At 41.5% G+C, this 24,950-nt stretch overlaps 1 protein-coding gene across 2 annotated transcripts; it reads left to right on the top strand.

Annotated features, from left to right (window-relative positions):
* The first annotated feature begins 533 nt into the window (after window positions 1–533).
* On the top strand, window positions 534–24,870 carry pot1 (protection of telomeres 1 homolog). Of its 2 annotated transcripts, XM_086073717.1 has the most exons (20): window positions 534–611; window positions 1,727–1,871; window positions 2,286–2,408; window positions 3,480–3,552; window positions 3,612–3,700; window positions 5,123–5,230; window positions 6,305–6,379; window positions 6,466–6,583; window positions 9,056–9,186; window positions 9,268–9,561; window positions 10,848–11,003; window positions 19,099–19,283; window positions 19,441–19,538; window positions 21,016–21,045; window positions 21,698–21,854; window positions 23,011–23,213; window positions 23,771–23,909; window positions 23,994–24,079; window positions 24,308–24,405; window positions 24,560–24,870. In XM_086073717.1, the coding sequence occupies exons 3-20, from the start codon at window positions 2,301–2,303 to the stop codon at window positions 24,794–24,796; spliced, it is 2,385 nt and encodes a 794-aa protein (XP_085929843.1). In that variant the 5' UTR covers window positions 534–611; window positions 1,727–1,871; window positions 2,286–2,300; the 3' UTR covers window positions 24,797–24,870. The 2 variants fall into 2 exon arrangements, with proteins under 2 accessions (XP_085929843.1, XP_085929844.1); XM_086073718.1 differs by lacking the exon at window positions 5,123–5,230.
* The last annotated feature ends 80 nt before the right edge of the window (window positions 24,871–24,950 follow it).

Here is a 24,950-nt window from a genome sequence, read left to right as displayed (position 1 = left end):
TTATCAATGTTAGTAGTCTTTGCTCCGTCTATGGAAATGACACAGAAACAATATCTTATTTATTCTTTGAATGTGTGATCACTAAACAATTTTGGTCTGATTTAGTCATTTGTTATTGTAGTAATCCAAATGACCAACATTTTGTCAATATTTAATTTACCTTTCTTTATGCCATGTTTTTTTTTTTTTTATCCACAAACAAAAATTTCCAAAATCCTGTCCCAGGTTTGTGTTTTTCCTTCTGGAATGAAATCCATATTCAACTGTATCAAATTAATCAACAAGAAAAGCAATAAGCTGTCGAATCTCTTGATTTACTTTTTTCAATGAAGCTGAATGTTGTACAGTATAATATCCAGAGAGGGTTGACCTGTTCTATTGTGAAATTTGTATTTTCTTATTTTATAATTTGTAATTACAATTAATTTAAAATATTTCAAAATGTAATGTTTGGATTCAATAAAAGTAAAGAAACCATTAAATTACCCCTTGTAAACAAGTTGATGTTTCGCGCATGCGCGTTTGAGCAGCTTCCGCATTTTCCTAGTACGCATGCGCATCTTTGCAGCCTGCCAGTTCGAAAGTACAGCGGGGGAAATCAAAAGTAAAAGGTAAGATTTATCACCTGAATATTATTTCACTTGTCCACTACTCGTTCCGACAGCAGATTTTGTGAGTCATTTGTCTTGGCCACCGTTTAGCGTCACGCTACAACAAGCGCCAGAGTTCATGCAAAATTCCTCCCGTTTTGAGTTTCCTCACTCGGTGGACGTTCGACAGGCACTTGCAGCAGATTTGTGGTCATTTTCCAATTCTTCCAGTTTCACATCGATATTCGGCGTTTGTTGAATATACAAAACAGCCCCACAACCTGATCACAGTACAACGTCGCCTGGTCTAACGTTAGCATCTCTTAAAGTTTGTCAAGTTGTTTTTTGTCATAAAATAAAAAAGGCTGTTAGAGTAGTTGACCAGTTGAGTGTGTGTTCATAAAATGTGTGATATTACAGCTGGTGTAGAAGACCGATAGCAATCGTTTTTGTATTACAATTTGGCTTGTTTCACACGGTTTTTGTTGCTTCGCTACCCAGAATGCATTGCGATTGCACCGCTTACAAGTTCGTTGTCGATCACAAACCTGTCAGTTAGGGTGACATTTATTTACACGCGGATAAGACAGCTAATCTGCGTAATACACAAATAAAATCAAATGAAATAAATTGTAGTTAGTTTATCTATTTCACTGGCATCGTGGAACCTGAAATGAGATGGTTGAACGGTAAATGTTCTGATTTGAGCGTCAAGTAAAACAAAAATGTAAATATAAAAATAATGGACATAAGTGAGCAATTGTATTGTACTATTGTTTTATCTCAACGCTAATGTTAACATATAAGTAGGGCTGGGCAATATGGCCTGAAATTGAAGGAAAATCTCCACATTTTATGTTTGATTTGTATTTTTTACAAAGCCAACATTTTTGGTTTTAGTATAGAAAAGACCCCCCCCCCCCCCCCCCCCTAAAAATCCCCTTCCTGGGATCTGCTAAATTTCTCCTGATATCAAAAGAAGTAGTATTAACTTGCCTCAAGTTCCACAGAAATAACTGAAATGAATCTAAAAGTGTGGTGGGGGGGGGGGCATCATTCTGACAAATAAATGCAATTGTGAACATTGATAAATCACACAGCCCTAGTTTCAGGTGAGTTTGTGTTTTGGTTTTAAGCCAAACCGAGCGAGAGGGAGAGAGTGACTCGTAGCATCTGGAAGGTCAACGTCGGGGAACGTCGCTCAGCTCCAAGGTCCGGAATGACTCCATCTTCCTCTTAATTCAGCCTCCCGGCTCCTCTCCCGCCCTCCAAAGCACCGAGGTTCATCCCATTAATGTCTTTTTCCGCGCTGGCATTTCCGCGCGAGCGAACGTGGCGTCTGCCCGGCAGGCTGTTCCCACCGCACGCTGCTCACACTCAAGCTAAGCGACTCTGACAGGAAGCCACGCGCTACCTGCTGGGACCACTTTCCTGGGTTACTCTCCCAAAAGCTCTGACGCACTCCCCCTCCAGTCCCACTTTGCTGTTTAAGCCGCTTTGCTGATAAGACGTCATCTGTGGTGCCTTCAAAACGAAGGCGAGGCTCTGTTGATTTTCAGTTCATTCTAAAAAAAACGATTTGAATTGAAAATGTGATTTTTGTAACAAAAATCTAAATTTTTAGTATTTCGAAGCTCTAACATCATCAAATGAGACATGATTAAACCGATGTTTTTGTATTAATTTTTTTATTAGGCTGCTGCCGCCACCATGCCTGTCATTGTGTTGGCGGATGGGGCGGAGCCAGGCGGCCACTTGACAATCATTCCCATCGCGCATATCAGCATCGACAGTGACCATAGCCACCACTCGATCAAGGTATGGCAGCATATCTGTACGACGGCATATTATGGCCACGTATAAATATTTTTTTAGAGGGCGGTAACATTCTGAGAAAAAAAACGTGCAAATTTGCCACTTTTTAAAGTCACAAAATTTGCCACTTTAGAGTGGCAAATTTGCGAGAAAAAACTCGTAAATTTGCGACTTTATAAAGTAGCTATTTTGCGAGTTTATAAAGTGGCAAAAAAAGAGCGCAAATTTGCCACTTTATAATGTATTGGCACAAACATCCAAGTTATACGTTGCGTGTATTTCTCGTAAGTTTTTCTTGCGAGAAATTTGCCACTTTATTTAAAATTTGCGAGTTTTTTCTTGCGAGAAATTTGGCACTTTATAGTCATAAATTTTCCGGGAGAAAAAAAACTCAGAAACTTACGAGAAATCCACATGGCAAATGAAAAAAAGTGGCAAATTTGCACGTTTTTTCTCGTAAAATTTGTGACTTAAGAGTGGCAAATTTACAAGAGAACTCCCCCGTAAATTTGCAACTTTATAAAGTCGCAAAATTTGTGAGTTTATAAAGTGGTAGATTTGCGAGAAAAAAACTCAGACTTTTGGTATTCCAAAGAAAATGATGTGTCGAATCTGCTGCTCTCCGTCATTCACTTGCATTTACCTAAAGTATGCTAGCCTCTGATTGGTTAGTGTTTAGTCAGCTGATAGTGTTGCCGCTCCCGTGTATGACGTGTAAAGTTTAAATTAAGAATGAATCCGTCTCCAACTTGCCTTTTCATTTTATAAACAGTGTGCCATTAGCCACCAACAAATTCACATGCTAGACTGTAGCTACGCTACGTGTAAATTTTCAGTTTTTTTCTAGAAAATTTGCACTTTGTGAATTTTTTTTTCTTGCAAATTTGCCACTATAAAATCGCAAATTTGCAAAAAAAAAATTCTCACAAATTTGCCACTTTATAAAGTCACAAATTTAAGAGTATTTTTCTAGCAATTGTGCACTATATAAAGTGGCAAATGTGCAAGTTTTTCCCCCACAAATTTAAAGACAAAACAGATTTATTGTAGCACATTGTGTGTGTTTGCGTCCAGGGCAGAGTGGTCCACAAAGGTCCGCTGGTGTCGTCACCAATTTACCACTTCTTCCTGAAGGCCGCCATCGAAGGTACAAATTTGGACTTGACTTTGGACGGCAGCTTGAATGACTTTGTGTTGTGTCCGAAGAGAAGTGCGGGCCGCAGGAGACGTCGTCCATCAACATGGTCCTGCTGGGGATGCTGGCCCACGACTTCTCTCAGGCTGTCAATCAAGGGGTACGTCCAATTGGCGGCTGATGGATCGCTTTCATCACCGCCGTTTTTCTGAAATGGGAATTCATTAGTTATTGTTGTGTTACGGGATTACAATTTTTTTTTTAAAAAATCACCTGGGGGAACCACACAAAGCGCTTTTTTTCACCACCACATGCTGTTTTGTATCTATATTAGCTTTTTCACTGCAATGTTTTTTTTACTTGTATAGCAGCGAATGAGTTAGCTTTAGCATTGTACTCTTTGAACCGCTACAAAACACATCTGGTGGATTTCTCAGCCTGTCAGGTTTGAATTGACTCTGTGGTCCAATCCGTTTTTTGATGGGAATCATATCATATTACTTTATGATTAGCATGAATTATATCATAATTGTCGCATCGTAATTGCAGTCGATCAGATTCGATTGTAATCGGAGTGAATTGTCTTGCAGTGAAATGTATCATGCAACAAATGTAATTAGCGATAATTATGTTCTATCGTAATTGAGGGAATCGTTTTGTATCGCTTCATAATTCGATTTGATCGTAATTGTCACCAATCATTTGGCTGCATAATTATTGTGAATTCTGTTCTATTCATATTATTTTAGACCTGCAACAGTTAATCCAAGAATCGACAATTAACTGATTATCAAATTAATCAACTGCTATTATGATAATCGTTTAACCATTAACTACAAATTGTCCATATTCTGGGAATTTCAGCCTCTTAACAGTAAATATGCTCTGATGATCTGAGTGTTTTTTTCAAAAGAAGACATTTGCAAACACCTGCTTTTATTTTGAAAAACAATGATCACAATTCTTGCTTGTTTGAGTGAGGCGTAATCATTTTGGGCATTTTGGGCTCACTGTGATGTTGTGTTTTTAAATAAAGGAAAGGAAAGAAATTCAATCAATGTTAATAAAAAATCGGATTCATCCCAAAAATAGTTGCTAGATTTATTATTATTATGATTATTATGATGAAACTAAGCGTTCGTTGTCGTCCTAATTGTAATTCTTTCTGACTTCTGGCCACTAATCTTCAAAGCAGCGACTTTGCGTGGCTTTGGTGTCATCTTTTGGACGCTTCTCACTCTCGGATCAATTCTCACTTGCTTCCAGACAACGACGCCGACAGAAAGCGCCGTGTTGTGAAAACGCATTAATGGCGGTTGACGTTGCAAAGTCGTCATCCGGGCATGGCACGCGACTTCTCCACGTTATGTCGTTTGTCGTGTGCGCCGAACAAGACTTGACTTTTTCTCAACAGCTTATCTTATCAGCAACAGCTCGTTCTGGAGTCTTCTTGCAAACCTCCCGAGTGTGTCGCATCTGCCGCTTGAATCCGCCTGGCAACGGAAAGGAAACGCGTTGAGATATATTTCCCCTCCGCCGGCTGCCCTTTTTAATCGGCACGCATCTTGTGTTTTCCCGCCAGGACGCGGTGACGGCCTCGGGCTTCACGGTGGGCAAATCTCCCACGGCCAGAAAGGACAAAAGGCATTTGTTCAACCTGCTGCTGTCGGGAGAGCAAGCCGTCATCCGCGTGAGGACTCGCAGGATTTTGCCGTCAAGCGCGCTCAGGACGCAGATTAAACATCGCAAACATCCAAATGCACTCGGGAAGAGTGAAAAACTTAAAAGTACACAAATATTAGAAAATAATATGCCAAAAAAGTCATTAAATGCACTATTAGATAAAAAAAAAAAAAATATATATATATATACATATAAAAAAACATACTAATTCATATATATTTTTCAAAATCTAATGAAATAAAAAAGCAAATCAAAATATTAGATGGAAAAATACTCAAATATGAGTTAAAACAAAAACATCAGACCAAATTATTTAATGAAAAATTAAACTTGTTAGTTGAAAAATACTTGTAGAAATACTATGGAATTGTTGGGAAAAAAATATTTTGAAAGATTTTATAAATAAATATTTCTGCATTATTTTATTTACAAATATTTGTTGACTGTTTTTTTTTTCTCTTTCTATTTGTACAATATTCATTTAAACAAGACGAATACAAAGAATATTAGACCAAAGCACAAAAATAATAGATGGAAAATAAAAAATAATTTTAATTGAATAATTTTTTTCTTAAACACACACACAAAAACGAAATATTCACAAATGTTAGAAAAATACAAACATGTGGCCGTTGATTTTTCTCATCTTGTCAGCAGCGTTACCTTCGAGTTTGGGCTGGGCGATATGGTCCAAAAATGGAATCCCCATTTTTCAGGACGATTACCATTTTAATGAATTTGAATCTATTATACCCAACAAACGTTTATTTAAAGGTTTCATTTATTCAAAAATAATTCCCGTGCAAAATGTTCAGACAACAATAATGTATACTGATTCCAGATCAGTTTTAACATCAACTTAACATTCATGAAGTAGTTGGTAGCTATTGTAAACGCGTCCATCCCGCATTCTGCCACTGATGCAAAATTACAACTCAACCAAAACATTTCGATTTCACGATTTAGAATATTTTCAACGATTAGATTTTTGAAATGACGATGTATCGGATGAATTCGAATTTATTGCCCAGCCCTACTTGGAGTTCAAAAAGACAAATGAAGCCTGTCCTGTGTGCTTCAGGTGTCTCCCCGTCCACCCGGTGACCTCCCAACTCCACAAGAAGCCCGGACGACAAAAGCGTTGCCCCCTGCTGCGGTCAGAAGCCCATCAGGCGTCGTCCTGAAATTGCGACATGTCACATGCTTTTTTGCAGATTGTTACGTTGTTATTATCCTGTGCAGGTTTCCGGCGCGCAAAAGTACACATACGTCAAGCTCGCGGACTTGAAACCCGGAGTCGTGGTCAACGTGTACGGCGTGGTGGTCTTCTTCAAACAGCCCTTCAAGAGTCGCGGATCAGGTCAGGATTCAAATTGGACGCAATTTGTCTCGTTTCGCGTTCCACTTGGAAGTCAATCTTATTGCATCATTCAGTACTTGTCATCAATTATATCGTGTTATAATCGGGCGAAGTCTCACATCACATTGGGAATGTCGTGAATCGTATCATAGATGGAAATGAGTGGTATCATATAGGGATCGACCGATAATCGGCCTGGCTAATTATCAGCGCCGATATTGAGCATTTTGACGAATATCGGTATCGGCCTTTTTTTTTTTATCTGACGGCCGATATAAAGTATATCTAAAACAATTTTAATCTCAGGGAGTTATTTATTTCAATTTTCATTTAGCGATCCTTCTCAACCATTTGTTTTTGTTCAGCATTAAAACAAAGAAATGAGAAAGTTTAAGATTCCAGGTAGTTTTAAATTTTGGAAAAAAATATTTACTGGAGAAAATTGTTTCCAATTAACTTTTTAAGACATACTAAAAACGTTTGGAGCACCCTGAACATTTTGTTTCAATTGTTCGAGATTGAAAAAAAAAAACCTTCTATATTTTGAAAAGTCAGAAAAATTGCTCAATAAACATTTAAGACATTACAACGGTTACAACGGGATCGGCTTCCATTATCGGTTATCGGCCTCCTTGACTACTAATAATTGGCATCGGTATCGGCTCTGAAAAATCTGTCTATCTCTATTGTCATATTTGGTCTGATTCATTACGTCATATCATAATTGACAGAATCATTGCAATAGAACTGGAGTTCAACTTTGTAGTTCTTATTAATTAAATCATAATTGAGGGTGAATCATGATAATTGCCTTGAATCATATCAATATTGGAGTGAATTATTACTGTATTGAAATTGGAGTTTATTGATGGATAACGTTAATTCAGTGCTTCTCAATTCGTTTTTGTGAATAGTATCGTCTGACGTAGTCCTTCAAATAAATCATATCGCATCAAAGTAGGAATGAATCAAATTTGTAATTGAAACGAATCATATCCAGAGTACGACGAATACGTGTCATATTTACAACGAATCAGAGAAAGTGTACGTGGACGTTCCTCAATGCGAAAGATGCTCGTTCCTTTTCGTTCCCGCCACACATGCGGCGAGGTGAAGGGAGCGCGGCGCTAATTATGAACGTGTTAACAAGCCTCCCGCTCGCGCGTGATCAAGATGATCTCATGAGTCATTTTCTTTTCTTTTCTTTTCTTTTCTTTTTCTCTCGGGGCGGCTACGATCGGGTCGCTCTGTTTTCGTCCACATTAGAACAAATCAGGTATTCGTGCACTATTTGATGGCCATGAAAAATGTGAGTCATGGATCAAGTTTATTGATTTAAAGCCAGTTGAGGGTGTGACGCTTGAAATGCACATCTGAGGATCTGAGTCCGACCTAAATTTAATTTGCTCATGGGCAAGGGGGGCTCGTCCGTCCGTCTCTTGTCTCGTCCCGTCGTTGACGGATGCCCACATTTTCGACGAATGCTTTTTGACGCCAAGCCTCGAAAAAAATACAGCAGGTTTTCGGTCTGGCTCCGTAACAGCGGGTCCTTCTCAGTCCGTGTATTTTTTCGAGGCTTTGCGTCATAAAGCATTTGTCGAAAATGTGGGCATCCGTCAACGATGGGAAAGGGACGAGAGACCAAAGTGCCCACCTCTGGTAATTGTCACTCTTCAATTATTTTATACCGTACACGAGAGCACCTGATGTCATCTGATTGCGGGAAGCCATCTTGCTTTACGCTGCCCATCAAAACTGCCATTGCCCCCTCGTATCATAAGTGATATCAGATGAATGTTTTTTTTTTTGAGTGCTCAGTATTATTCATTTGGCGGGGAGACCTCAAGAGACCAGAGGAAAGACTAAAGAAAGGAAAGATAGATGGAGCAGAGTGAGATCCACAAACATCAGACCTCAGATGCATGCTGATGTCATCAAATTACAAGATTTTTTCTTCTCAAGTCCACTATTATAGTTATGCAGTTTTGAAGAATATCTTGGTGTTGTCGATTAGGCGTTGGCCTGGAATCGATTCTTTGTGTTTCACCATGTCAAAAAATTGATATTTGAGCTTTGGAGTGTGTTATTTTGAAATAGCAATTCAGTGTTTCCCACAGATTTGAAATCTACTTGGGTGGTTGGACTCCTGCGAGGTGGGGTGGGCGGGGTTCGAATGGGGAGGTCTCAGTCCTGTTCATACGTCTCCTCGAGCCTCACAAAGTGAGTGACAGCGAACTAACATTACATGCGGTATATCCCGTTGCGACACGTTTTTTTTTTTTTCTAAATGTATTTTAAAAAAAACTTCTCTGGTGGTGGCCAGTTTACTTGGGTGGCCCGCCAAAGTATTAACATGATGTGGGAAACACTGAGCATAATGTATAACCAAATAGACAATTAAGACATATCACTAACTTTCTTGTTGGAGGAAGTAAAAAAAAAAAAGTCTGCCGTGTTTGTCTCCCGCCGCAGACATGTGTTCCAGCCTGAAGATCACCGATCAATCTGAGCAAAAGATTAGCTGCACCATTTTCTGCCCCAAAATGGAGTCGCACCCGCAAATATTCCAGATCGGCGACATCGTGCGCTTGCACAAAGTCAAGGTTCCGTACGACTGTTGACGAATTGCGGCCGCAATCTGTCGCTTTCCACTTCTCCTCACGTCCTTGCTGTCGTCCCCGCAGACTCAGCCTTACAAACATTCCCTCACGCTGGTCACCACCTTCGGTTTTAACGCGGTGACCTTCAGCGGGATGGCGGGCGCCGACATCGAGCCTCGGAGCTCCAGCCGCACCTTCAGCTTCACCGAGGAGGACCGTCGCATGGTGACGGAGCTGCGCTCGTGGTTGGCCGGTCAGAATCTGCTGCCCCCCGACCTCACCGTGGCGCTGTCCGCCGCCCAGCCCAAAATGTACTTTGACCTCACCTGTCAGCTGCTCGCCAAAGCACCCGTCGACTCCACCTGCACCTTGCTCAGGGTGAGAGACGTTTTTTTTTGTGGGCCCACTTTTGAGCGGCATGCCGACTCAGTCTTGACCACATTTCATTTGGACAAATTTTCAAAATCAATCCTAACTCATTCACTTCCAGCCATTTTCACTGAAGCAACCCCCTTCGCTCCCAGCAGTTTTACTAGATTTGGACTGATTTTTGCAAGGCCCACAGAATATTGTCTTCTATTGCTAGAAAAACATGGAACCTACCAAAAGAAAGATAAGAGTCTCTTATTTCATCAGGAAAAAAAAAGTATATTTGTTTCTGTTTTTATTTGGCAGTTTTCTCCATCCATCCATCCATTTTCTGTACCGCTTGTCCTCACAAGGGTCGCGGGGTTGCTGGAGCCTATCCCAGCTGGCTTCGGGCAGTAGGCGGGGTACACCCTGAACTGGTTGCCAGCCAATCGCAGGGCACACAGAGACGAACAACCATACTCACAATCGCACCTATGAACAATTTGGAGTGTCCAATTCACCTGCCATGCATGTTTTTGGAATGTGGGAGGAAACCGGAGTACCCGGAGAAAAGCCACGCAGGCACGGGGAGAACAGTTTTCTCATTATTCACAAAACAGTGGGGAGAAAGAGCTTTTTTTGCAACATGGCCCTGGTTGACCTCTTATGCCCTCGCTAGCTCCCATGGTGCTCCTTTACCTGCTAGAGAGCTAGCTAGCTAGCTAGCTCCCATTAATTTAGCCATTTTTTAACTGCAATTATTACAAATTCATCCACTAGTACATATTCAATTGTAGATATAGTTCAGCGTTGTTGTAAAACACGATTATGTTTATTGTATATGCTGTATTTTTATGACTTTGGCGATGGCTGGAGCGCGCGACCTCTGCCTCGCAACCAGGAAATGGGTGTGCACAACGGTTGCTACTTGCTCTATCATCTCTGTTTCTTCTTTGGTACATTAAAGTAAAAAAAAAAAAGATAGCTGTTACTTCTTCGGTTGTTCCGGTGCACTGCTGTTGATATAGCGCCTCCATAATGGCGAATCACCGCAACTGCAGTTAAAATGAAATTCCTGCCGAGCTCAATCAACACAGCTGGAGCGTTTCAGAGGTTCCGCCTCTGAATTTTGTACACAGGAAAAAGCCTGAATATGTTTTGGGGACCATGGCAATATATTTAAAATAGAATAAAATAGAAATAGAATGCATTTATACGTTTTTTGCAGCAAATGCGTTAATGTTCAAAAATGTCGGTCTTTCTCTTGGGACCGTTCTGATGAATTGATCGCGTCATCGTCCTTTTGTCTGCAGGTGTGGGATGGCACCCGCTGCCCTCACGCTCTGCTAAAAGTGACGGTGGACTCCAACATTGTGGAGGGGCCGACCTCCTTCTCCGAGGAGCACGACAAGCTCATCGCCAACGTGCTGGTGTACGACAACCACGTGCAGTCCACACGGCAGCTCAAGGTCAGAAGTCAAAAACTTATGTCACTAACCGACACAACAGAAACGACCTCCCAAATGTACAGTCTTGTATTTGTATTCTTTTAATATTTCACATAAAAAAAAAAAGAGTTATTTTTAGCATGTCTATGAAAAAAATCTAGATTTGACAACAGCACCAATTTGCTGGTTTAGTTTAAAACCCAAGTTTAAAACTGTTGGCTTTAGACAAGGCGCCAAGGTGTCCAAGTCAGCAGGATGGGATGTTTAGGGGGGCCCGCCGGGACCAAAGACCATCATTTGTCTTTTCTTTTCATTGACGTTCAAGAAATTGAGTGCAATCCAGGCCTTGGATTTTTATTTTTTTTTGCTTAGCGCAAGATATACAGTACAGGCCAAAAGTTTGGACACACCTTCTCATGCAATGCATTTTCTTGACTTTCATGACCGTTTACATTGTTGATTTTCACTGAAGGCATCAACATGTTTTCAGTCATTTCACCTTTTTTTTTGTTAAGTACATAAATCCACATGTTTTCATTCTTAGTTTTCAGTGAGAATCGATAATGTAAATAGTCATGAGAATAAAGCAGGAGGTGTGTCCAAACTTTTGGTCTGTACTGTATCTGGCGGTCATACACATAGCAGTGAAATCCCGTGTTTTCCTAAGATGGGGCAGCAAAAACAATAAAAACAACAACAGGGGCCCCAAAATAGAACCCTGTGGAACACCATACGACAGTGGGACAGTGCCGGACTCGGAGCAACCACAGAAAGTTCTGTCAGCCAAATGTCTCGGACATTCCTTGGTCAAAATGTTAGGAAAAATTACACAAATGTTTGTTCTCAAAAAGGTCGAGATGATTTGAGTGAAGTTGAAAGAGTGGAAGTGCATCGATGCCAGCGAAGCAGCATCAGCGGGTAAGTAAAGCTGCTCACTGCTGAGCCGCCGCGTGACATCGAGGGATTGTCTCTCTTTTATCACATGGAGTCGCAATCCCCCCATTTATTTCTTGCGTTGTGCTTTAAAGCCTTTGGAATGACAGATAACAGAAAGTCAACAAGACCTCCAGATGAGTTCAATTTGTGCTTTCCAATGCAGGATTCTTTTTGGCACACCTGACAAAGTCATTTTTGCATGTGGGTGTTTCTTGGTAAAAAAAATTTTTTATTTGTCCGAGACAGATGGCTGATGCTAAACTTGCACGCTTTTTAAAATGTATTTATTTTTGACCTATGCTTTCTAATGCGGACCAAGCATGCTGTCAAACTTTGATCATTTTGATGACTTGCCATTAGAGGTGGCAAATCCAGGTCCAGAAAGCAAAAACCCCGCCACAGTTTGGCTTTAGCCCCTGGTGCAAGCTAGCTAGCTCCCTGGTAGGTAAACAAGCACCATGGGAAGCTAGCTTTCTAGCTAGCTAGCACCAGGGGCTAAAGCCAAACTGTGGCAGGGTTTTTACTTTCTGGACCTGGATTTGCCATCTCTGTTTGCCATTAAGGTTTTGCTTTGACGTGGTTATTTTAAGCAAATGACCTCAAAGAACTCTAAACACTAGAAAATATCCACCCACAATCAATCAAACTTTATTTATATAGCACCTTTCATACATTAAAATGCAACTCAAGGTGCTAAACAAAACATCCATAATACAATAAAAACAAAAAACATGACAGGGGCACAGAGAAACAATGTGAGGAAAGGCACCCAGGAAACACTGGAGCTAAAAACTAAACGGCAACAAAATAAAATCAGGTAAAGGCTAAAAGAAAACAGAATAAAGGTCAAAAACAATATGATAAAATAATTTTAATTTTTTTAATTTTATTTTTTTTAAATGTACGCCATTTTCTTTTCTACTTGCAGCCCTTTGAGATCTTGTGATGTAAAGAGCATTATAAATACAATTTATTATTATTATTATTTAAAAAAATAGTCACAATTGACACAAAAATTGGGTGTGAATGTCTATCATAACAGGAGCCGCCAAAAAGTTCCAAGGACGCGTACCTGAAATTAAAAAAAAGCAGCCGCCATTAGTTGCAGCATTAGTCAAACTATGATTACCCCGGCCGTCACTTCTTCTTCTTAAAGTGAGAGGCACGTTAATTGAATTTGCAAACAAGTTGAGTTTCGCACATCGACAACGTGCGTGTGTGCGTGCGTGCGTGTGCGCGTGTGTTGTGGAGGTGTGTAAGCGCAAGCATCCTCCTTCAGTTCTGCGAGGCGTAAACGACATTGTGGCCGTTGCAAAGTCACGTCAGAGTTAGCGCGCACGCGCACTCACACGCGCACGCGCACGCACACGCGCCTCCATTACGCCACCACGGCTGCGTTTAACAACTCGTTCCTTGGACTTGGGAGTTGCAATTGCTTTGACCCCCGGGTCCAATCAATCCGCCGTCCCGCTTTGTGACGTCACCAAAGCCAGTTTGGCTGCGTTCGCCGAAATGGACGCATTTGCGGAGGTTGTCTCATCCGCTGGACGGCCTCCATTCCAAGAACCCTGAACGTTTGTGTCAGCGTGTCCGCATTTGCAATCGACGTCCTCCGAAGTCCCCGCGAGTCATCGACGTGTTGTTGATTTTGATGCTTAATGGCCACTGCGGACCTCCAAGGACGCCATAAATGACACGTGACCGGTTTTGGGAGGGCGACGTCATTACAGCGCAGGTTGCTGCAAATAATCACGCACGTCGGCGCTTTAATTCAAGTTGATTAACGTCTCCGAGTGAAAGTCCGTCCAAGTCGAGAGATGCTGAAGTATTCAAATGTTGCTTGTGTGTTCGTTTGCCACCACTTGACAATTTCACAACTCAACTTTTATTTGTCAAGCGCTCCCTTTCTCTCTCTCTCCTTGCCTCTCTCTCCCTCCTTCTCTCTCTCTCCCTCCCTTTCTTTCTCTTTCTCTCTCCCGTTCTCTCTGCCCCGCTTTCCCCCTCTCTTTCTCTCTCTCTCTGTCTTTCTCTATCCCTTTCTCTCTTCCTCTCTCCTTCCTTTTCTCTCTTTTTCTCTCTCTCCCTCCTTTTCTCTTTTTCTTCCTCTCTCCCTCCCTTTCTTTTCCTCTCCCTCTCTCCCTCTTTTTCTCTCTCTTTCTCTTTCTCCCTCCCTTTCTCCTTTCTCTCTTCCTCTCTCCTTCCTTTTCTCTCTCTCTTTCTCTCTCTCTCGCTCTTTCTCTCTCTCCCTCCCTTTCTCCTTTCTTTCCCTCTCTGTCTTTCTCTCTCCCTCTCTCTCTGACCCGCTTTCCATCTCTCTCTCTCTTTCTCTCTCTCCCTCCTTTTCTCTCTCTCTCGCTCTTTCTCTCTCTCCCTCCCTTTCTCCTTTCTTTCCCTCTCTGTCTTTCTGTCTCCCTCTCTCTCTGACCCGCTTTCCTTCTCTTTCTCTCTTCCTCCCTCCTTCCTTTTCTCTCTCTCTCTCTCTCTCTCTCTCTCTCTCTCTCTCTGTCTTTCCCGTGCGTCTGTGGCGGGCCCCGTGGCCGTCGCTCATTATCTCCAGTTTAGCGCTCACGCTTGATCAGACGTCGCTGTACGTTTCTGTGTTTCTGTGTCACTGACTGCTGTCGGGCTCATGCGGCTTGTTGTTTTTCAAGTATTTTCGCTGAGCTAACGCGCAGCTCCTCCTCTGTTTCCCGCACGGCAACAAGCTAAATGAGATTTCATGTGGGCCCGCCGGCGCTTTTCTCCTCCAAAAAATCCAAATAAAAAAGCAGCCAGCAGAAGCGAAGTGACATGAATGCTGCTGCCTGTGTTGAGGTGAAAAGCATGAGGGGGGGGGGGGGGGGGGGCGTATTGGTGGGGGGGGACCGTCCGTCATACGCATGCAAAATATGATTCTCACTTCATCCCAGAATACTGAAACAGTGACGCCAGTTTTTGTTTTTCACTTGTCGAAGCACATCATGTGGCTTCGGCCGCCAAATAGTCAATGGAGTCTTCTTATGGGGAAGCCATTTTACACCCGACTGCGCAATCGTCGACAAGCCGAGGATAAGCTTCGCAATTTCTTGTTTTTCGCTTGTTCTCTGCTTTTCATCTTGCTTACACCTCCAACCGGGGCCGGGTATCGATTTGAATTTCCTCAATCCATTCGATTTCGATTCACAAGGGTTCCGTTTGGTTCACTTTAGATTTTTCCCGATTCAATGCAATTGATATTGATTAATTATGGAACATCGATTGTTCTTAAAGATCAATTGCATAATTAGAAACTCCACAAACAAATTCCAAATTTAATTTTGTGGAGGCGGTAACTGGTTAAATAATTCAATACTTGAGATTCTGAATGGTCTTAAAGTGCAATAAGTCAGGTCTTTATTAATGTAAGAGAATACTTACGATACATTTCAAGAAAACACTAAGACAAAAAAAAAAACCTGTTTTTAGAGTGTTGCATTCGAAGCTGATTTTCAGCGTCACAATTGCTCGTTTTTCACCCGTCGAAACCTTTCTGCCCTTTCATGCGAATTTCACCTCTAAAAAGAAAAGCCCACATCTGAAGGGATTTATTTATTTATTTATTTATTTATTTATTTCCTGCCTGACGAGCTCCTTTCGTTCCCGTCCGTGGATCAGCTCCACAATTGCCTATTTGTCACTCGCAGACAGTTGAAAGGGCCTCACTTTTACTGTCCCAATACTTTTGTTTAACACACGAGTCCGACTCTTTGACAATTTTCCGTATGACGAATTTTGAAGGACTGTCCATACCGGACGCTGACAAGGTGTCGGCAATCAAGTGTTTGCGTTTTGTTGCAGCCAAATATGGAAATGGTTTGCCGCAGGGAAGATATTTTCCCGCCCGGCTCGTCCCACGGTCCCTTAACGCCTCCCCGGGCGTGCTAATCTGCTCATTATAAGTAAACGCAGTCCGCACTGAACCCTCTCATTGGCCGAATATCTGCAAACCAAACAGACTCTTTAAAAGCACTTAAATGCTGCGCTATTCTCCAGTTGCCGTGGCGACGCTCACGGTGACGCCCCCCCCCCCCCCCCCTGCTCTTAATCCCTCAAAGGCGGGAGACAAAATGACAGCAAAGTAGTACGCACATGCTTCACTTCAGTAGGTGGAAAAGTACACCCCCCCCCCCCCAAAAAAAATCTGGGTTGATTGATGCGTACCTTTGCTGTGTGCCTGGTTGACGGTTCGCTTTACGTTAGCTATGGATGGGCAGCAAAATGCTGAAACGGTTAATGACCTTCTAAATGACACTTGACGGCTGTAAATTCACCAATAAATGGAAGATTCCTCAATGCAAATATTCTCAAATGTGTAACAACTTCGATCTTTTCTTTTTAGGAAGGTCAAGTTTATTTATGCCACATTAATGCTTTGTCCTGTTTTCAGGAAAGTGTCATGTGTTTTGCGGAGGTGCAACATCAGCAGTTTACCTTCATTTTAGGAACGTGGAACAGAAATAGTTTGTCTTCTTTTTGCCAAAGTGCAACCATAATAGGTTGTCTTTATTTCGGAAAGGTTAGCATCAATCTTTTGTTGTTTTATGTAAATGAAACATATCTGTTTCCTTTTTGGGAAAGTGGAACGTCAATAATTTGATCAATAGCTTGTCTTCTTTTTTTTTTAAATATATATATATATAAAAAGAAGGTGCAACATTAATAGTTTTTAGTGGGGTGGGCGCGGCTGCCCTCTCCGCTCCGCTGTCCGGACCCTCTTCGGCGCCGGTGCCTGGGTGCGGGTGGTCCCCGGGGGCTGGGGGTCGGGGGTTGGGGGGCTGCCGGTTGGTCGGGGTGGGGTCGGGGGGGGGGCGGCTTTGTTGGGGGGGGATGTTTCTTGGGTTGGGGAGGAGTTTTGGTGGGTGGTGTCTGGTCGGTGCTGGATTTCACCTTCCTTGGTTTTCTTTGGTCCTTCCTCGGGTCTCCTGACGGCGGTGTTCGGTTTAGGTGAACGGTATGAGATTTTTTTCTAATAGGTTTTTTGGTGAGCTAACAAATACACGCACGCACGCACGCACGCACGCACGCACATACACATACTCACCCACACACACACACACACAAAAAATAAATAAAAATAAATAAATAAATAAATAAAGAGCAATGATGATGACATTTCCGAATGAACAATACTGAGCTCTTTATAGGAAGAAAAAAAATAAAAATAAAAAATTGGTTTTTAGTGTGAAAGTGTAACGGGGTTGTTTTATTTTGTCTGTAATTTTCCTGGATGCGCTCTTTCTTCTTTACTGACATTTCTCCCTGTAAACGCGCGCTTGCATGCAGCAAGCTGACAATCAAACACATCCAGCCTTTATTATTTGTCCTCCTACCGCACTTTGTTCCTGTTCGTGTGTGTGTGTGTGTGTGTGTGTGTGTGTCCGTGTTGACTCCTGAGAAGCTTTCAGCTGCTTTTCTCTCGTCACTCGGCTGCTTCAACACTTTTGCTCTCCAGAGAGACGTGCTGGGAAAACACGTGAAGAAAAAAACGGATTTGCAAACCCAAGTCGCGTGCTTGCATCCGCACTCTTGTGGAATTGAATGGACCAAGTGGACAATGAAAGCATTTTCACCGTTGAAGGCAGCACTTCATACGTGTGTCAGGTGACATTGTGCATGCGGCGCTTGCAAGCGGATACATGGCCAGACGCAAATAGCCACCAACAACTGGAACTAGATTTCTGCAGAAATTGCGCGGGAAAAGCTGAATGCGTTCCCACAATTACAAATGTTGCGCTTTGGTTTGTGAAAATGCAAAGTGAAAGTCGTGGTGGTGATGAGCGGTGAATGAAGTGACTGCCCAGGGAGCAACTTGACAAGCACTCCACTGCTTTCTAGGTACTGCGCTCTCGCACGTTTGACGGGAGTTAGCGCGGCGGCGGCGGCGGCGTTCCGGCCTTTGCGCCTCCCGGCGACAAGCCGGCCTCCCGCCTCGACACTCGGAACACACATGACGCTTGGCTGAAGATGACGCATTCATCTTCATCTTCTTCTGCTCCTCAGCTCTGATGCGATTACACTTCATGTATGTTTGTTTACGGCTTCCTTGAATCCGTACAACTGGAAAGGACAATGTTTGATCGCCTCTGACAGGCAACTAAAAAATCTCCATGATGATGATGATGATGATGATGATGTGAGGAAGAGGAGGACATGTTTCTGTCTTCTTCAGGCTTGTCGTGACAAACATTTGAGGGGGGGGGAAGCAAGTCCTCTCCAGGCATCTGACTCACTGGTCACCATGCAAAGTTTGGTGCCACAGCGCCATCTGCTGGCGTTGGCAGGAACAGCAGAGCAAGGAAGGAAGCAATGTTAAGCTCACTTGCGACTCTTTTGCTTGTCTGCATTGTACGTTTCCACAAAAGAAGACACACTTTGGAATTTGCACGTTCATAAAAAGGAGACCATCATCTTGATGTTGCACTTACCTAAAATGGTGATCTATTGACAGTTAATTTTCCTATAGAGAAGATAAACCGTTGATGTTGTGCCTTCCTAAAAAGAAGACAAACTATTAGACTTTTTTTCCTTTTCAGAGAAAGCAAACTATTTATGTTACACTTCCATAAATAAAGCAAACTATTGACGTTGGACTTTTATTATTATTATTATTATGTATTTTACAGACAAACTAGATGATCGCTATTGATGACTTTCCTAAAAAGAAGAAAAACTTAAAATTGGGCTTCTGTAAAAATAAGACAAAACTATTGATGTGGCACCTTCTTAAAAAGAAGAAAAAACTTTCATGTTGCACTATCCTTAAAATAAACCATTTGTCATAATCCTGCAAAGAAAATAAGCAATAATATTGCACCTTCTATAAAAGAAGAACCATTAATGTTGCACTGGTCTTTTTTTTTTTTATAAAGATGGCAAAATACTGATGTTCTACGTTCCCAAAAAGAAGACAAACTATTAAAGTTGCAGTTTCCTAAAAAAAAAAAAATAAACTTCACTTGGCGCGTTCCTAATACAGTAAGACAATATATTGATCGATTTTACATGTCCCTAAAGCTGAACTTCTGTAAAACACAAGCATACTACTTTCCTAAATAAACAAATAAAGGATTTAAGCAGTTACTAGATGTTGATAAATATCCTTTATTGTAAGGTGTATATAATACGCTGTAGTTTGACCATCTTTGTCAATGTCCCCCACCAGCCCGGAGACTTCTTGAGGATCTTCAACCTGCGAGCCATCCCGGGTTCCGTCAAGGTTCCCGGGCTGAGCAGCCGCCAGGTGGAGGAGGTCAACCATCTTTCCTTCCACCTGCACGGCGGCACGGCGTACGGCAGGGGCATCCGCGTTCTGCCCGACAACAGTCCCGACGTTCACGAGCTCAGGAGGTGACTTTTTTTTATATATATATATATATATATTTTTTTTTTTTTAATTTTTGTTTTGTTTTGGGTGGGGAAAACCCCTTTTAACGGCCACTTTTCCCATGCGGTGAGACAACGGAAGGTGTTGAATGTCCGTGTTGACTTCCTGCTTTGCCCGCAGGACGATGGACGCTTTCCACGAATCCAACCAGGAAAACCATCGCGAAGTCAACGACTCTGCCATGTGGGGCGTGTGGAACACACCTCCAGAGTCTCCAGGTAAGGAAGACGAACACAGAACAGAAAATGAGCTTTCATCATGAGTTTCGTATAGCAAAATCAACATTCCTGCTGTTTGAATTCGTCAACCTAATAATACCATCCCTAATAAGATAATCGCCCAGGGCTGCTCGATTATGGGAGAGAAAAGAATCACGATCATTTTGGCAAAAATTGAAATCACGATTATTCAAACGATCATTTATTTTTTGGTACGAAACAAGAAAATGTTTCAGCATTTAAAACCAAGTAAAAAAATAAACACTATATTTATGTAAGTTCCTTTTAGACCAAACAAAATTTATAATAATATATATATTTGTAATTATATACTTTTCTTTATTTATGTTGGCAAGATTATAAAAAACAAATAAAAAAATATTAAGACAGATAAAATTGTTTGAAACACTATAAATATGCAAGTTCCTTTTGGATGGAACACAATTTATTAGATGAGTTATTTAAAAAAAATTTGTTAACGTATAAATTTAAACAACTCAAAAATTTGTATTAATATTTGTTTTTTGCAATTATGATTTTTTCAATTGTGGAGTGTAATAATTGACATTTTAATTGAATTGTGATTTATTAATATTAATAAAAGAATCCATTTGCCTCAAGTAGCATAGATTTGAGCTTTTTTTTAATTGATATTGTGACACTGACTTAATAATGACTGAGGCAATTATATACAATTAAGCTGAAGAAATGCCACACGCAACATAAATAGCGTTGCATAATTACATCCTCCTGTACATGTGTTTACATGCATGTTGCTTTGTTGCTCAGGAGTATTTTATCCGACGTTCATGTTGAATTTTGAGTGCATATTGCAATGGTCATATTTAGGGAATGAGAATAGAGCTAAATTTAAGAGAGGTGACCTTAAGAAGGTTTACCCATCTGCTATCCTGTAGATCAAATATTAAATATGTAAAAAAATAAATAATAATAATAATAATTCTGCTGGCCTTGGCCTTTGTGTTGACAAAGTAATAAAGATTAGGCATAAATGTATTGTACACTCTTTTGTAAAGATTGAGTTTTTCAGATTATAAAAAAAAAATTGTAAAAAAATATATATTTTAATGAAGATTTTCTATAAAACTTTTACAACAATGTGTATACTTTTATATGTTTATATATGTAAGAATATGAATGTGTCTAGATGAATATGTATATATATTCATATATGGATACTGTCTATATACACGGAATAGTTTGAAATTGTATTTTGTTTTGTTTTACCGTCACAATACAACAATGTGTGCTGCCCTCTGGTGGCCACAAGAAGCTTTTTTAAATCTCACTTCACCTGCCAAATTGTGCATTAAAAGAAGACATGGCCATTTGTCACACTTTTAAGAAGTTCCGGGGTTTCTTAATAAAAGTCTTCTGACATTTGCTTATCAAATATTGTAAAACACTTTTTTTTAAGCATCTTGATGCCGTGTCTCTCTCTTCTTTTTTTTTTTAGTGAGTGGGGCTTCAATGGAAATCAGCACAGGTATGAAACACCTTGACTTGAATCTCGGGCTGGGTGAGTTTTGTTTTGTTAAATTTCCTTCAAGTCGAGGATTGGTCCATTTTTGACCCATAGTTGGGTTATTTTTGACCCAACTGTTTTTAGAGCGTATAAGAGATGCTACTGACCCTGGGAACATTCTGAACCATTTGTTTTTGTTCGGCAATAAAACAAAGAAATTTGAAAGTTTTCAGGTATTTTTAAATTTTGGGGGAAAAAATACTTGCCATACTGTAGAAAATTGCTTCCAATTCACTTTTTAATTAATAACCTTGGGAGCTCCCTGAATGTTTTATTAGAAATTTTAAAGGATGTCAAGAAATAAATAAGAAAACATTCTTTTCACTAATATGATTGTTGGTTCCATTTTTTTTGTAAGTGAATGACTAAAAATTGGACTTCTGTGGAAAGATTTGTATTTTAAGGCTGTATCACCGTTTAATGTTATACTTACATGTTGTACTCTACGATGTTGTAAACGGTCCTAAATTGTGCAAAAAATAAAATAAAAAATGAATTCAAAAATGTCCTCTGACAGTTAAGATTTGGAGCAACACCTTGATCACACCTGGAGCACCACATCCTCCTCACTTATATTTATTTATTTAATATTTGTGCTTGTGTTGCCTTCCAGAGCGAAGGTGTGATCACGATGTTCGTCCCATCAACCTGGCCGAGCTGATGAGCTGCGAGCCGGGCGGCGTCCATCACGTCAGAGCCCAGCTGCGATCCTACCAGCCCCGGAGACTCCACCGGGCGCTCAAACTCTACTGCAGCAAGTGCACCTCCATGTACGGAACGAGGGCCCGACCCATTAATCGGACGCCGAGTACAATCAGCCGATTATTGGCCTTCAAACATCGGCAATTGGGCCAAATGGCTAATTAGTTTCCCCTTAAAAAGTGATTGGAAAGTTTCCAATGCTGTGAAAGTAACCTGAATGCACCATTTGGCTTACGTAGTATTAGCGGCTAGCAGGTGGGCAGCGTATCTTATTCTGGTTATTCTGTTGTCCCCGCGCGTCCTTTAAGCTATTTAATGACACTCCGGTTGGAGTTAACTGTCAAACTAAACACACGACGATAAGAATTAAATCAACTTAATATTTAAATACAAAACATGCTTCGTTTTTAAAACATCGCTAGCCTATGGCTAATGCTAAAAGGAAGGCAGAACAGGAAGTTAGCATCAACTCCGGGAGTGTTTTTCCTTCAAATAACGAATATTCACACACAAATGCTGTGGGGACACAAACCCTCAGGTAAGATAACACTACGCAAAGGCACACATCTTTCCCAATGTGTGAAAAACGAGTTATTTTGATAGAATTTAATCGCAAAAATCTCTTCTGTACTCACTAAGTGTGTACAACATGGCACCACACTGCCCCCAAGAGGCGAAAACGCACAGGAACAGTCAGTATTTGTTCTTATGGGTTTTTTCAATTGCTATTATTTTTAGTTTATGCTATTCTTATTTTACTTTCTTATTGTTTTATTTTGTCATTGTCCCTTTCAAGTTATATTTAAAGTTGACATTCCTTCCTTCTTTCTAAAGTTGATGTTTCAAGGATTCAAAGACTTGTTTCGTCTTAACACACATTTCCACATGACATGGCACGAAATACAGTCCCGAGGTCCCAGGTTAGCCCAGTAAGTCCCAAGACATGTAAAAATAACACAAGATGGAAAAAATATATCCACAAAAGTGAATGCTTTACAGCAGTTGTAAACAAGTAAGAATGGTTTTATTATTGACAAATCAATCTATCTTGTACACTTCATGAAATTTGTTGATAATGGACTTGTCAATCAAAGTAGAGAATCTTAATTGTGAAAATGTATGCATTAAATATATTTTTAAAAATCGGCATCTGCCTCAAAGAACGCAAACGCAACATCTTGATCTGTTTTGAGCGATTTGATTGAAAAGCGCGCTGTCTTGCAGGCAGGACGTTCCCGACGACGAGCGCGTGGCGAGCGTGTACGCCGAAGCGTCCGCCGGCCCGAGCGGGCCCACCAGCTCGCCACCCTGGTCCCTCGCGGGGCCGGTTCACCTGGCGGCGGGACCGGCCGTTCACACGCTCGACGCTCACCTGTCGACGCATCTCACGTCCGAGGGGAGGACCAAGGAGCTCATCTTGCTCACCGGTAAAACCAGCAAGTAAATTCGATTGGTCGCTAGTCGACCTTAGGACACATTTATAAGAACAGTGGACAGGTCGCCATATAATTGTTCTAACATGAAGCTCATTATGCGCACCGATGATGTCACCATTACGACCTCTTATCATTTTTATTATTAGGATTGGCCAATTGCTGCTTTGGTGGTTTACCGGTTTTGTTAAAAAGTCAGGTTTTCATTTCGCGCTTAAACTGTCCGGTCACCGGCACAGTGTTCCCTCGTTTCCCGCTGGGGTTAGATTCCAAAAAATACCCGCAATAAATGAAATCTGCGAAGTAGTTAGCTTTATGTTTTGCGTTTATTATAAATGTTTTAAGGCTCTAAAACCCCTCACCACACAATTTATACTCTTTTCTAATGGAGTCATTTACATTTTCTCACATTTAAACATTCTCAATGTTTAAACCTTCATATATTTTTCTTTCTAAATGCAACATTTTTGTCACAGTTCTCATACCTTCAGAATTGAATATCGGCCTTGCCAAAAGGATAAATGAAAAGCGTCATCGTAACGTTTTTTCAGGTTGCACGCTGCAGGACGCGCGTCACCTGGCGGCCACGTACCACAACGTGGTCCCTGTCAGGTGGTCACGGGGGGGCGAGCTGGCTCTGCTGGACCTGAGCGTGCCCTTCCTCTTCCGCGGCAGGAAGAGCTTCTACGGGTCGGGACCGCTGACACCGCCACGATCCATTTGGGGGAGAACAAGGTCAGCTGATGACCTTCTGTTTGCGTGTGTGTGGCTCAGGTGCAAGCGATGTTCTGAGGGAGCCGGCGTCAGAGAGCCGACAGCTGACGAAGACAAAATCATGGACGAGAAAGACATCGCTGAAGGTCAGTTTGCGGTTTGCACAAATAATTAAGTCTTCACCTTTCACTTCCTGTATATGTCCCAATACTTTTGACCAAAACGCACTTTTCACATTTCCTCGCTTTTCACTTTCTGTATGTGAGACAACATTTTGTCCAAAGCAGATTTTCACTTTCTGTTTGTGTCCTTTTGTCCAAATGACACGTGAAGTGTCCCAATACTTTTGTCCAATCGTTTTCTGTGTTGTGTAGCATTTGGCGTTCAACTTATGACGTTCGTCCTGCTGCTGAAGTTCCGTCTGCAGGACGCCGGCGACACCTTGGACGACGTCTTCCTTTGGAGAGACGCGGTCAGTCGGAGCAGGCGAGACACGTCACGTCACGTCACGTCACGTCACGTCACGTCACGTCGCGTCTCGTCACGTCACGTCACGTCACGTCACGTCACGTCACGTCACGTCACGTCACGTCACAGCAATGAACGATTGCGTGTCTTCTGATCAGGAAACCTTCTTTGGTGTGTCTGCGGAGGACGCCGCAGTCAATCAGCAGGCTCAGGACCAAATCCGTCAAACGCTGGACTCCCTTTGTCCACCAGAGGGCGCCAGAGGTGAACGTCCGTGGCTGGACTTGTGCTTGGCGGCTTACAAAGTTAACGAATCAAACAACATTGAAAACACTCCAACCTTCTATCAGATCTGTCACACGCTCGCACGCTCACACGAACACCTTCAAAGATGACCCCAAAAAGTTTTTGTTTATTTTAAAAAATGGCAATTTTGAGGAACCTTTTAAAAGGGAAGTTTTGCGTTTAATCATGTTTCGTCTGTTGGAAATAAGACATTTAGAACCAACCTCCATAATCTTTTGGCTTTCTGTTTTGAGTAAAAAGTAA

This window comes from Leptonotus elevatus, chromosome 4 (genome assembly GCF_054856555.1).
Source record: "Leptonotus elevatus isolate MCC_2025b chromosome 4, RoL_Lele_1.0, whole genome shotgun sequence".
NCBI classification, from domain to species: Eukaryota; Metazoa; Chordata; class Actinopteri; order Syngnathiformes; family Syngnathidae; genus Leptonotus; species Leptonotus elevatus.
This window is presented reverse-complemented; position numbering and strand designations above follow the sequence as displayed.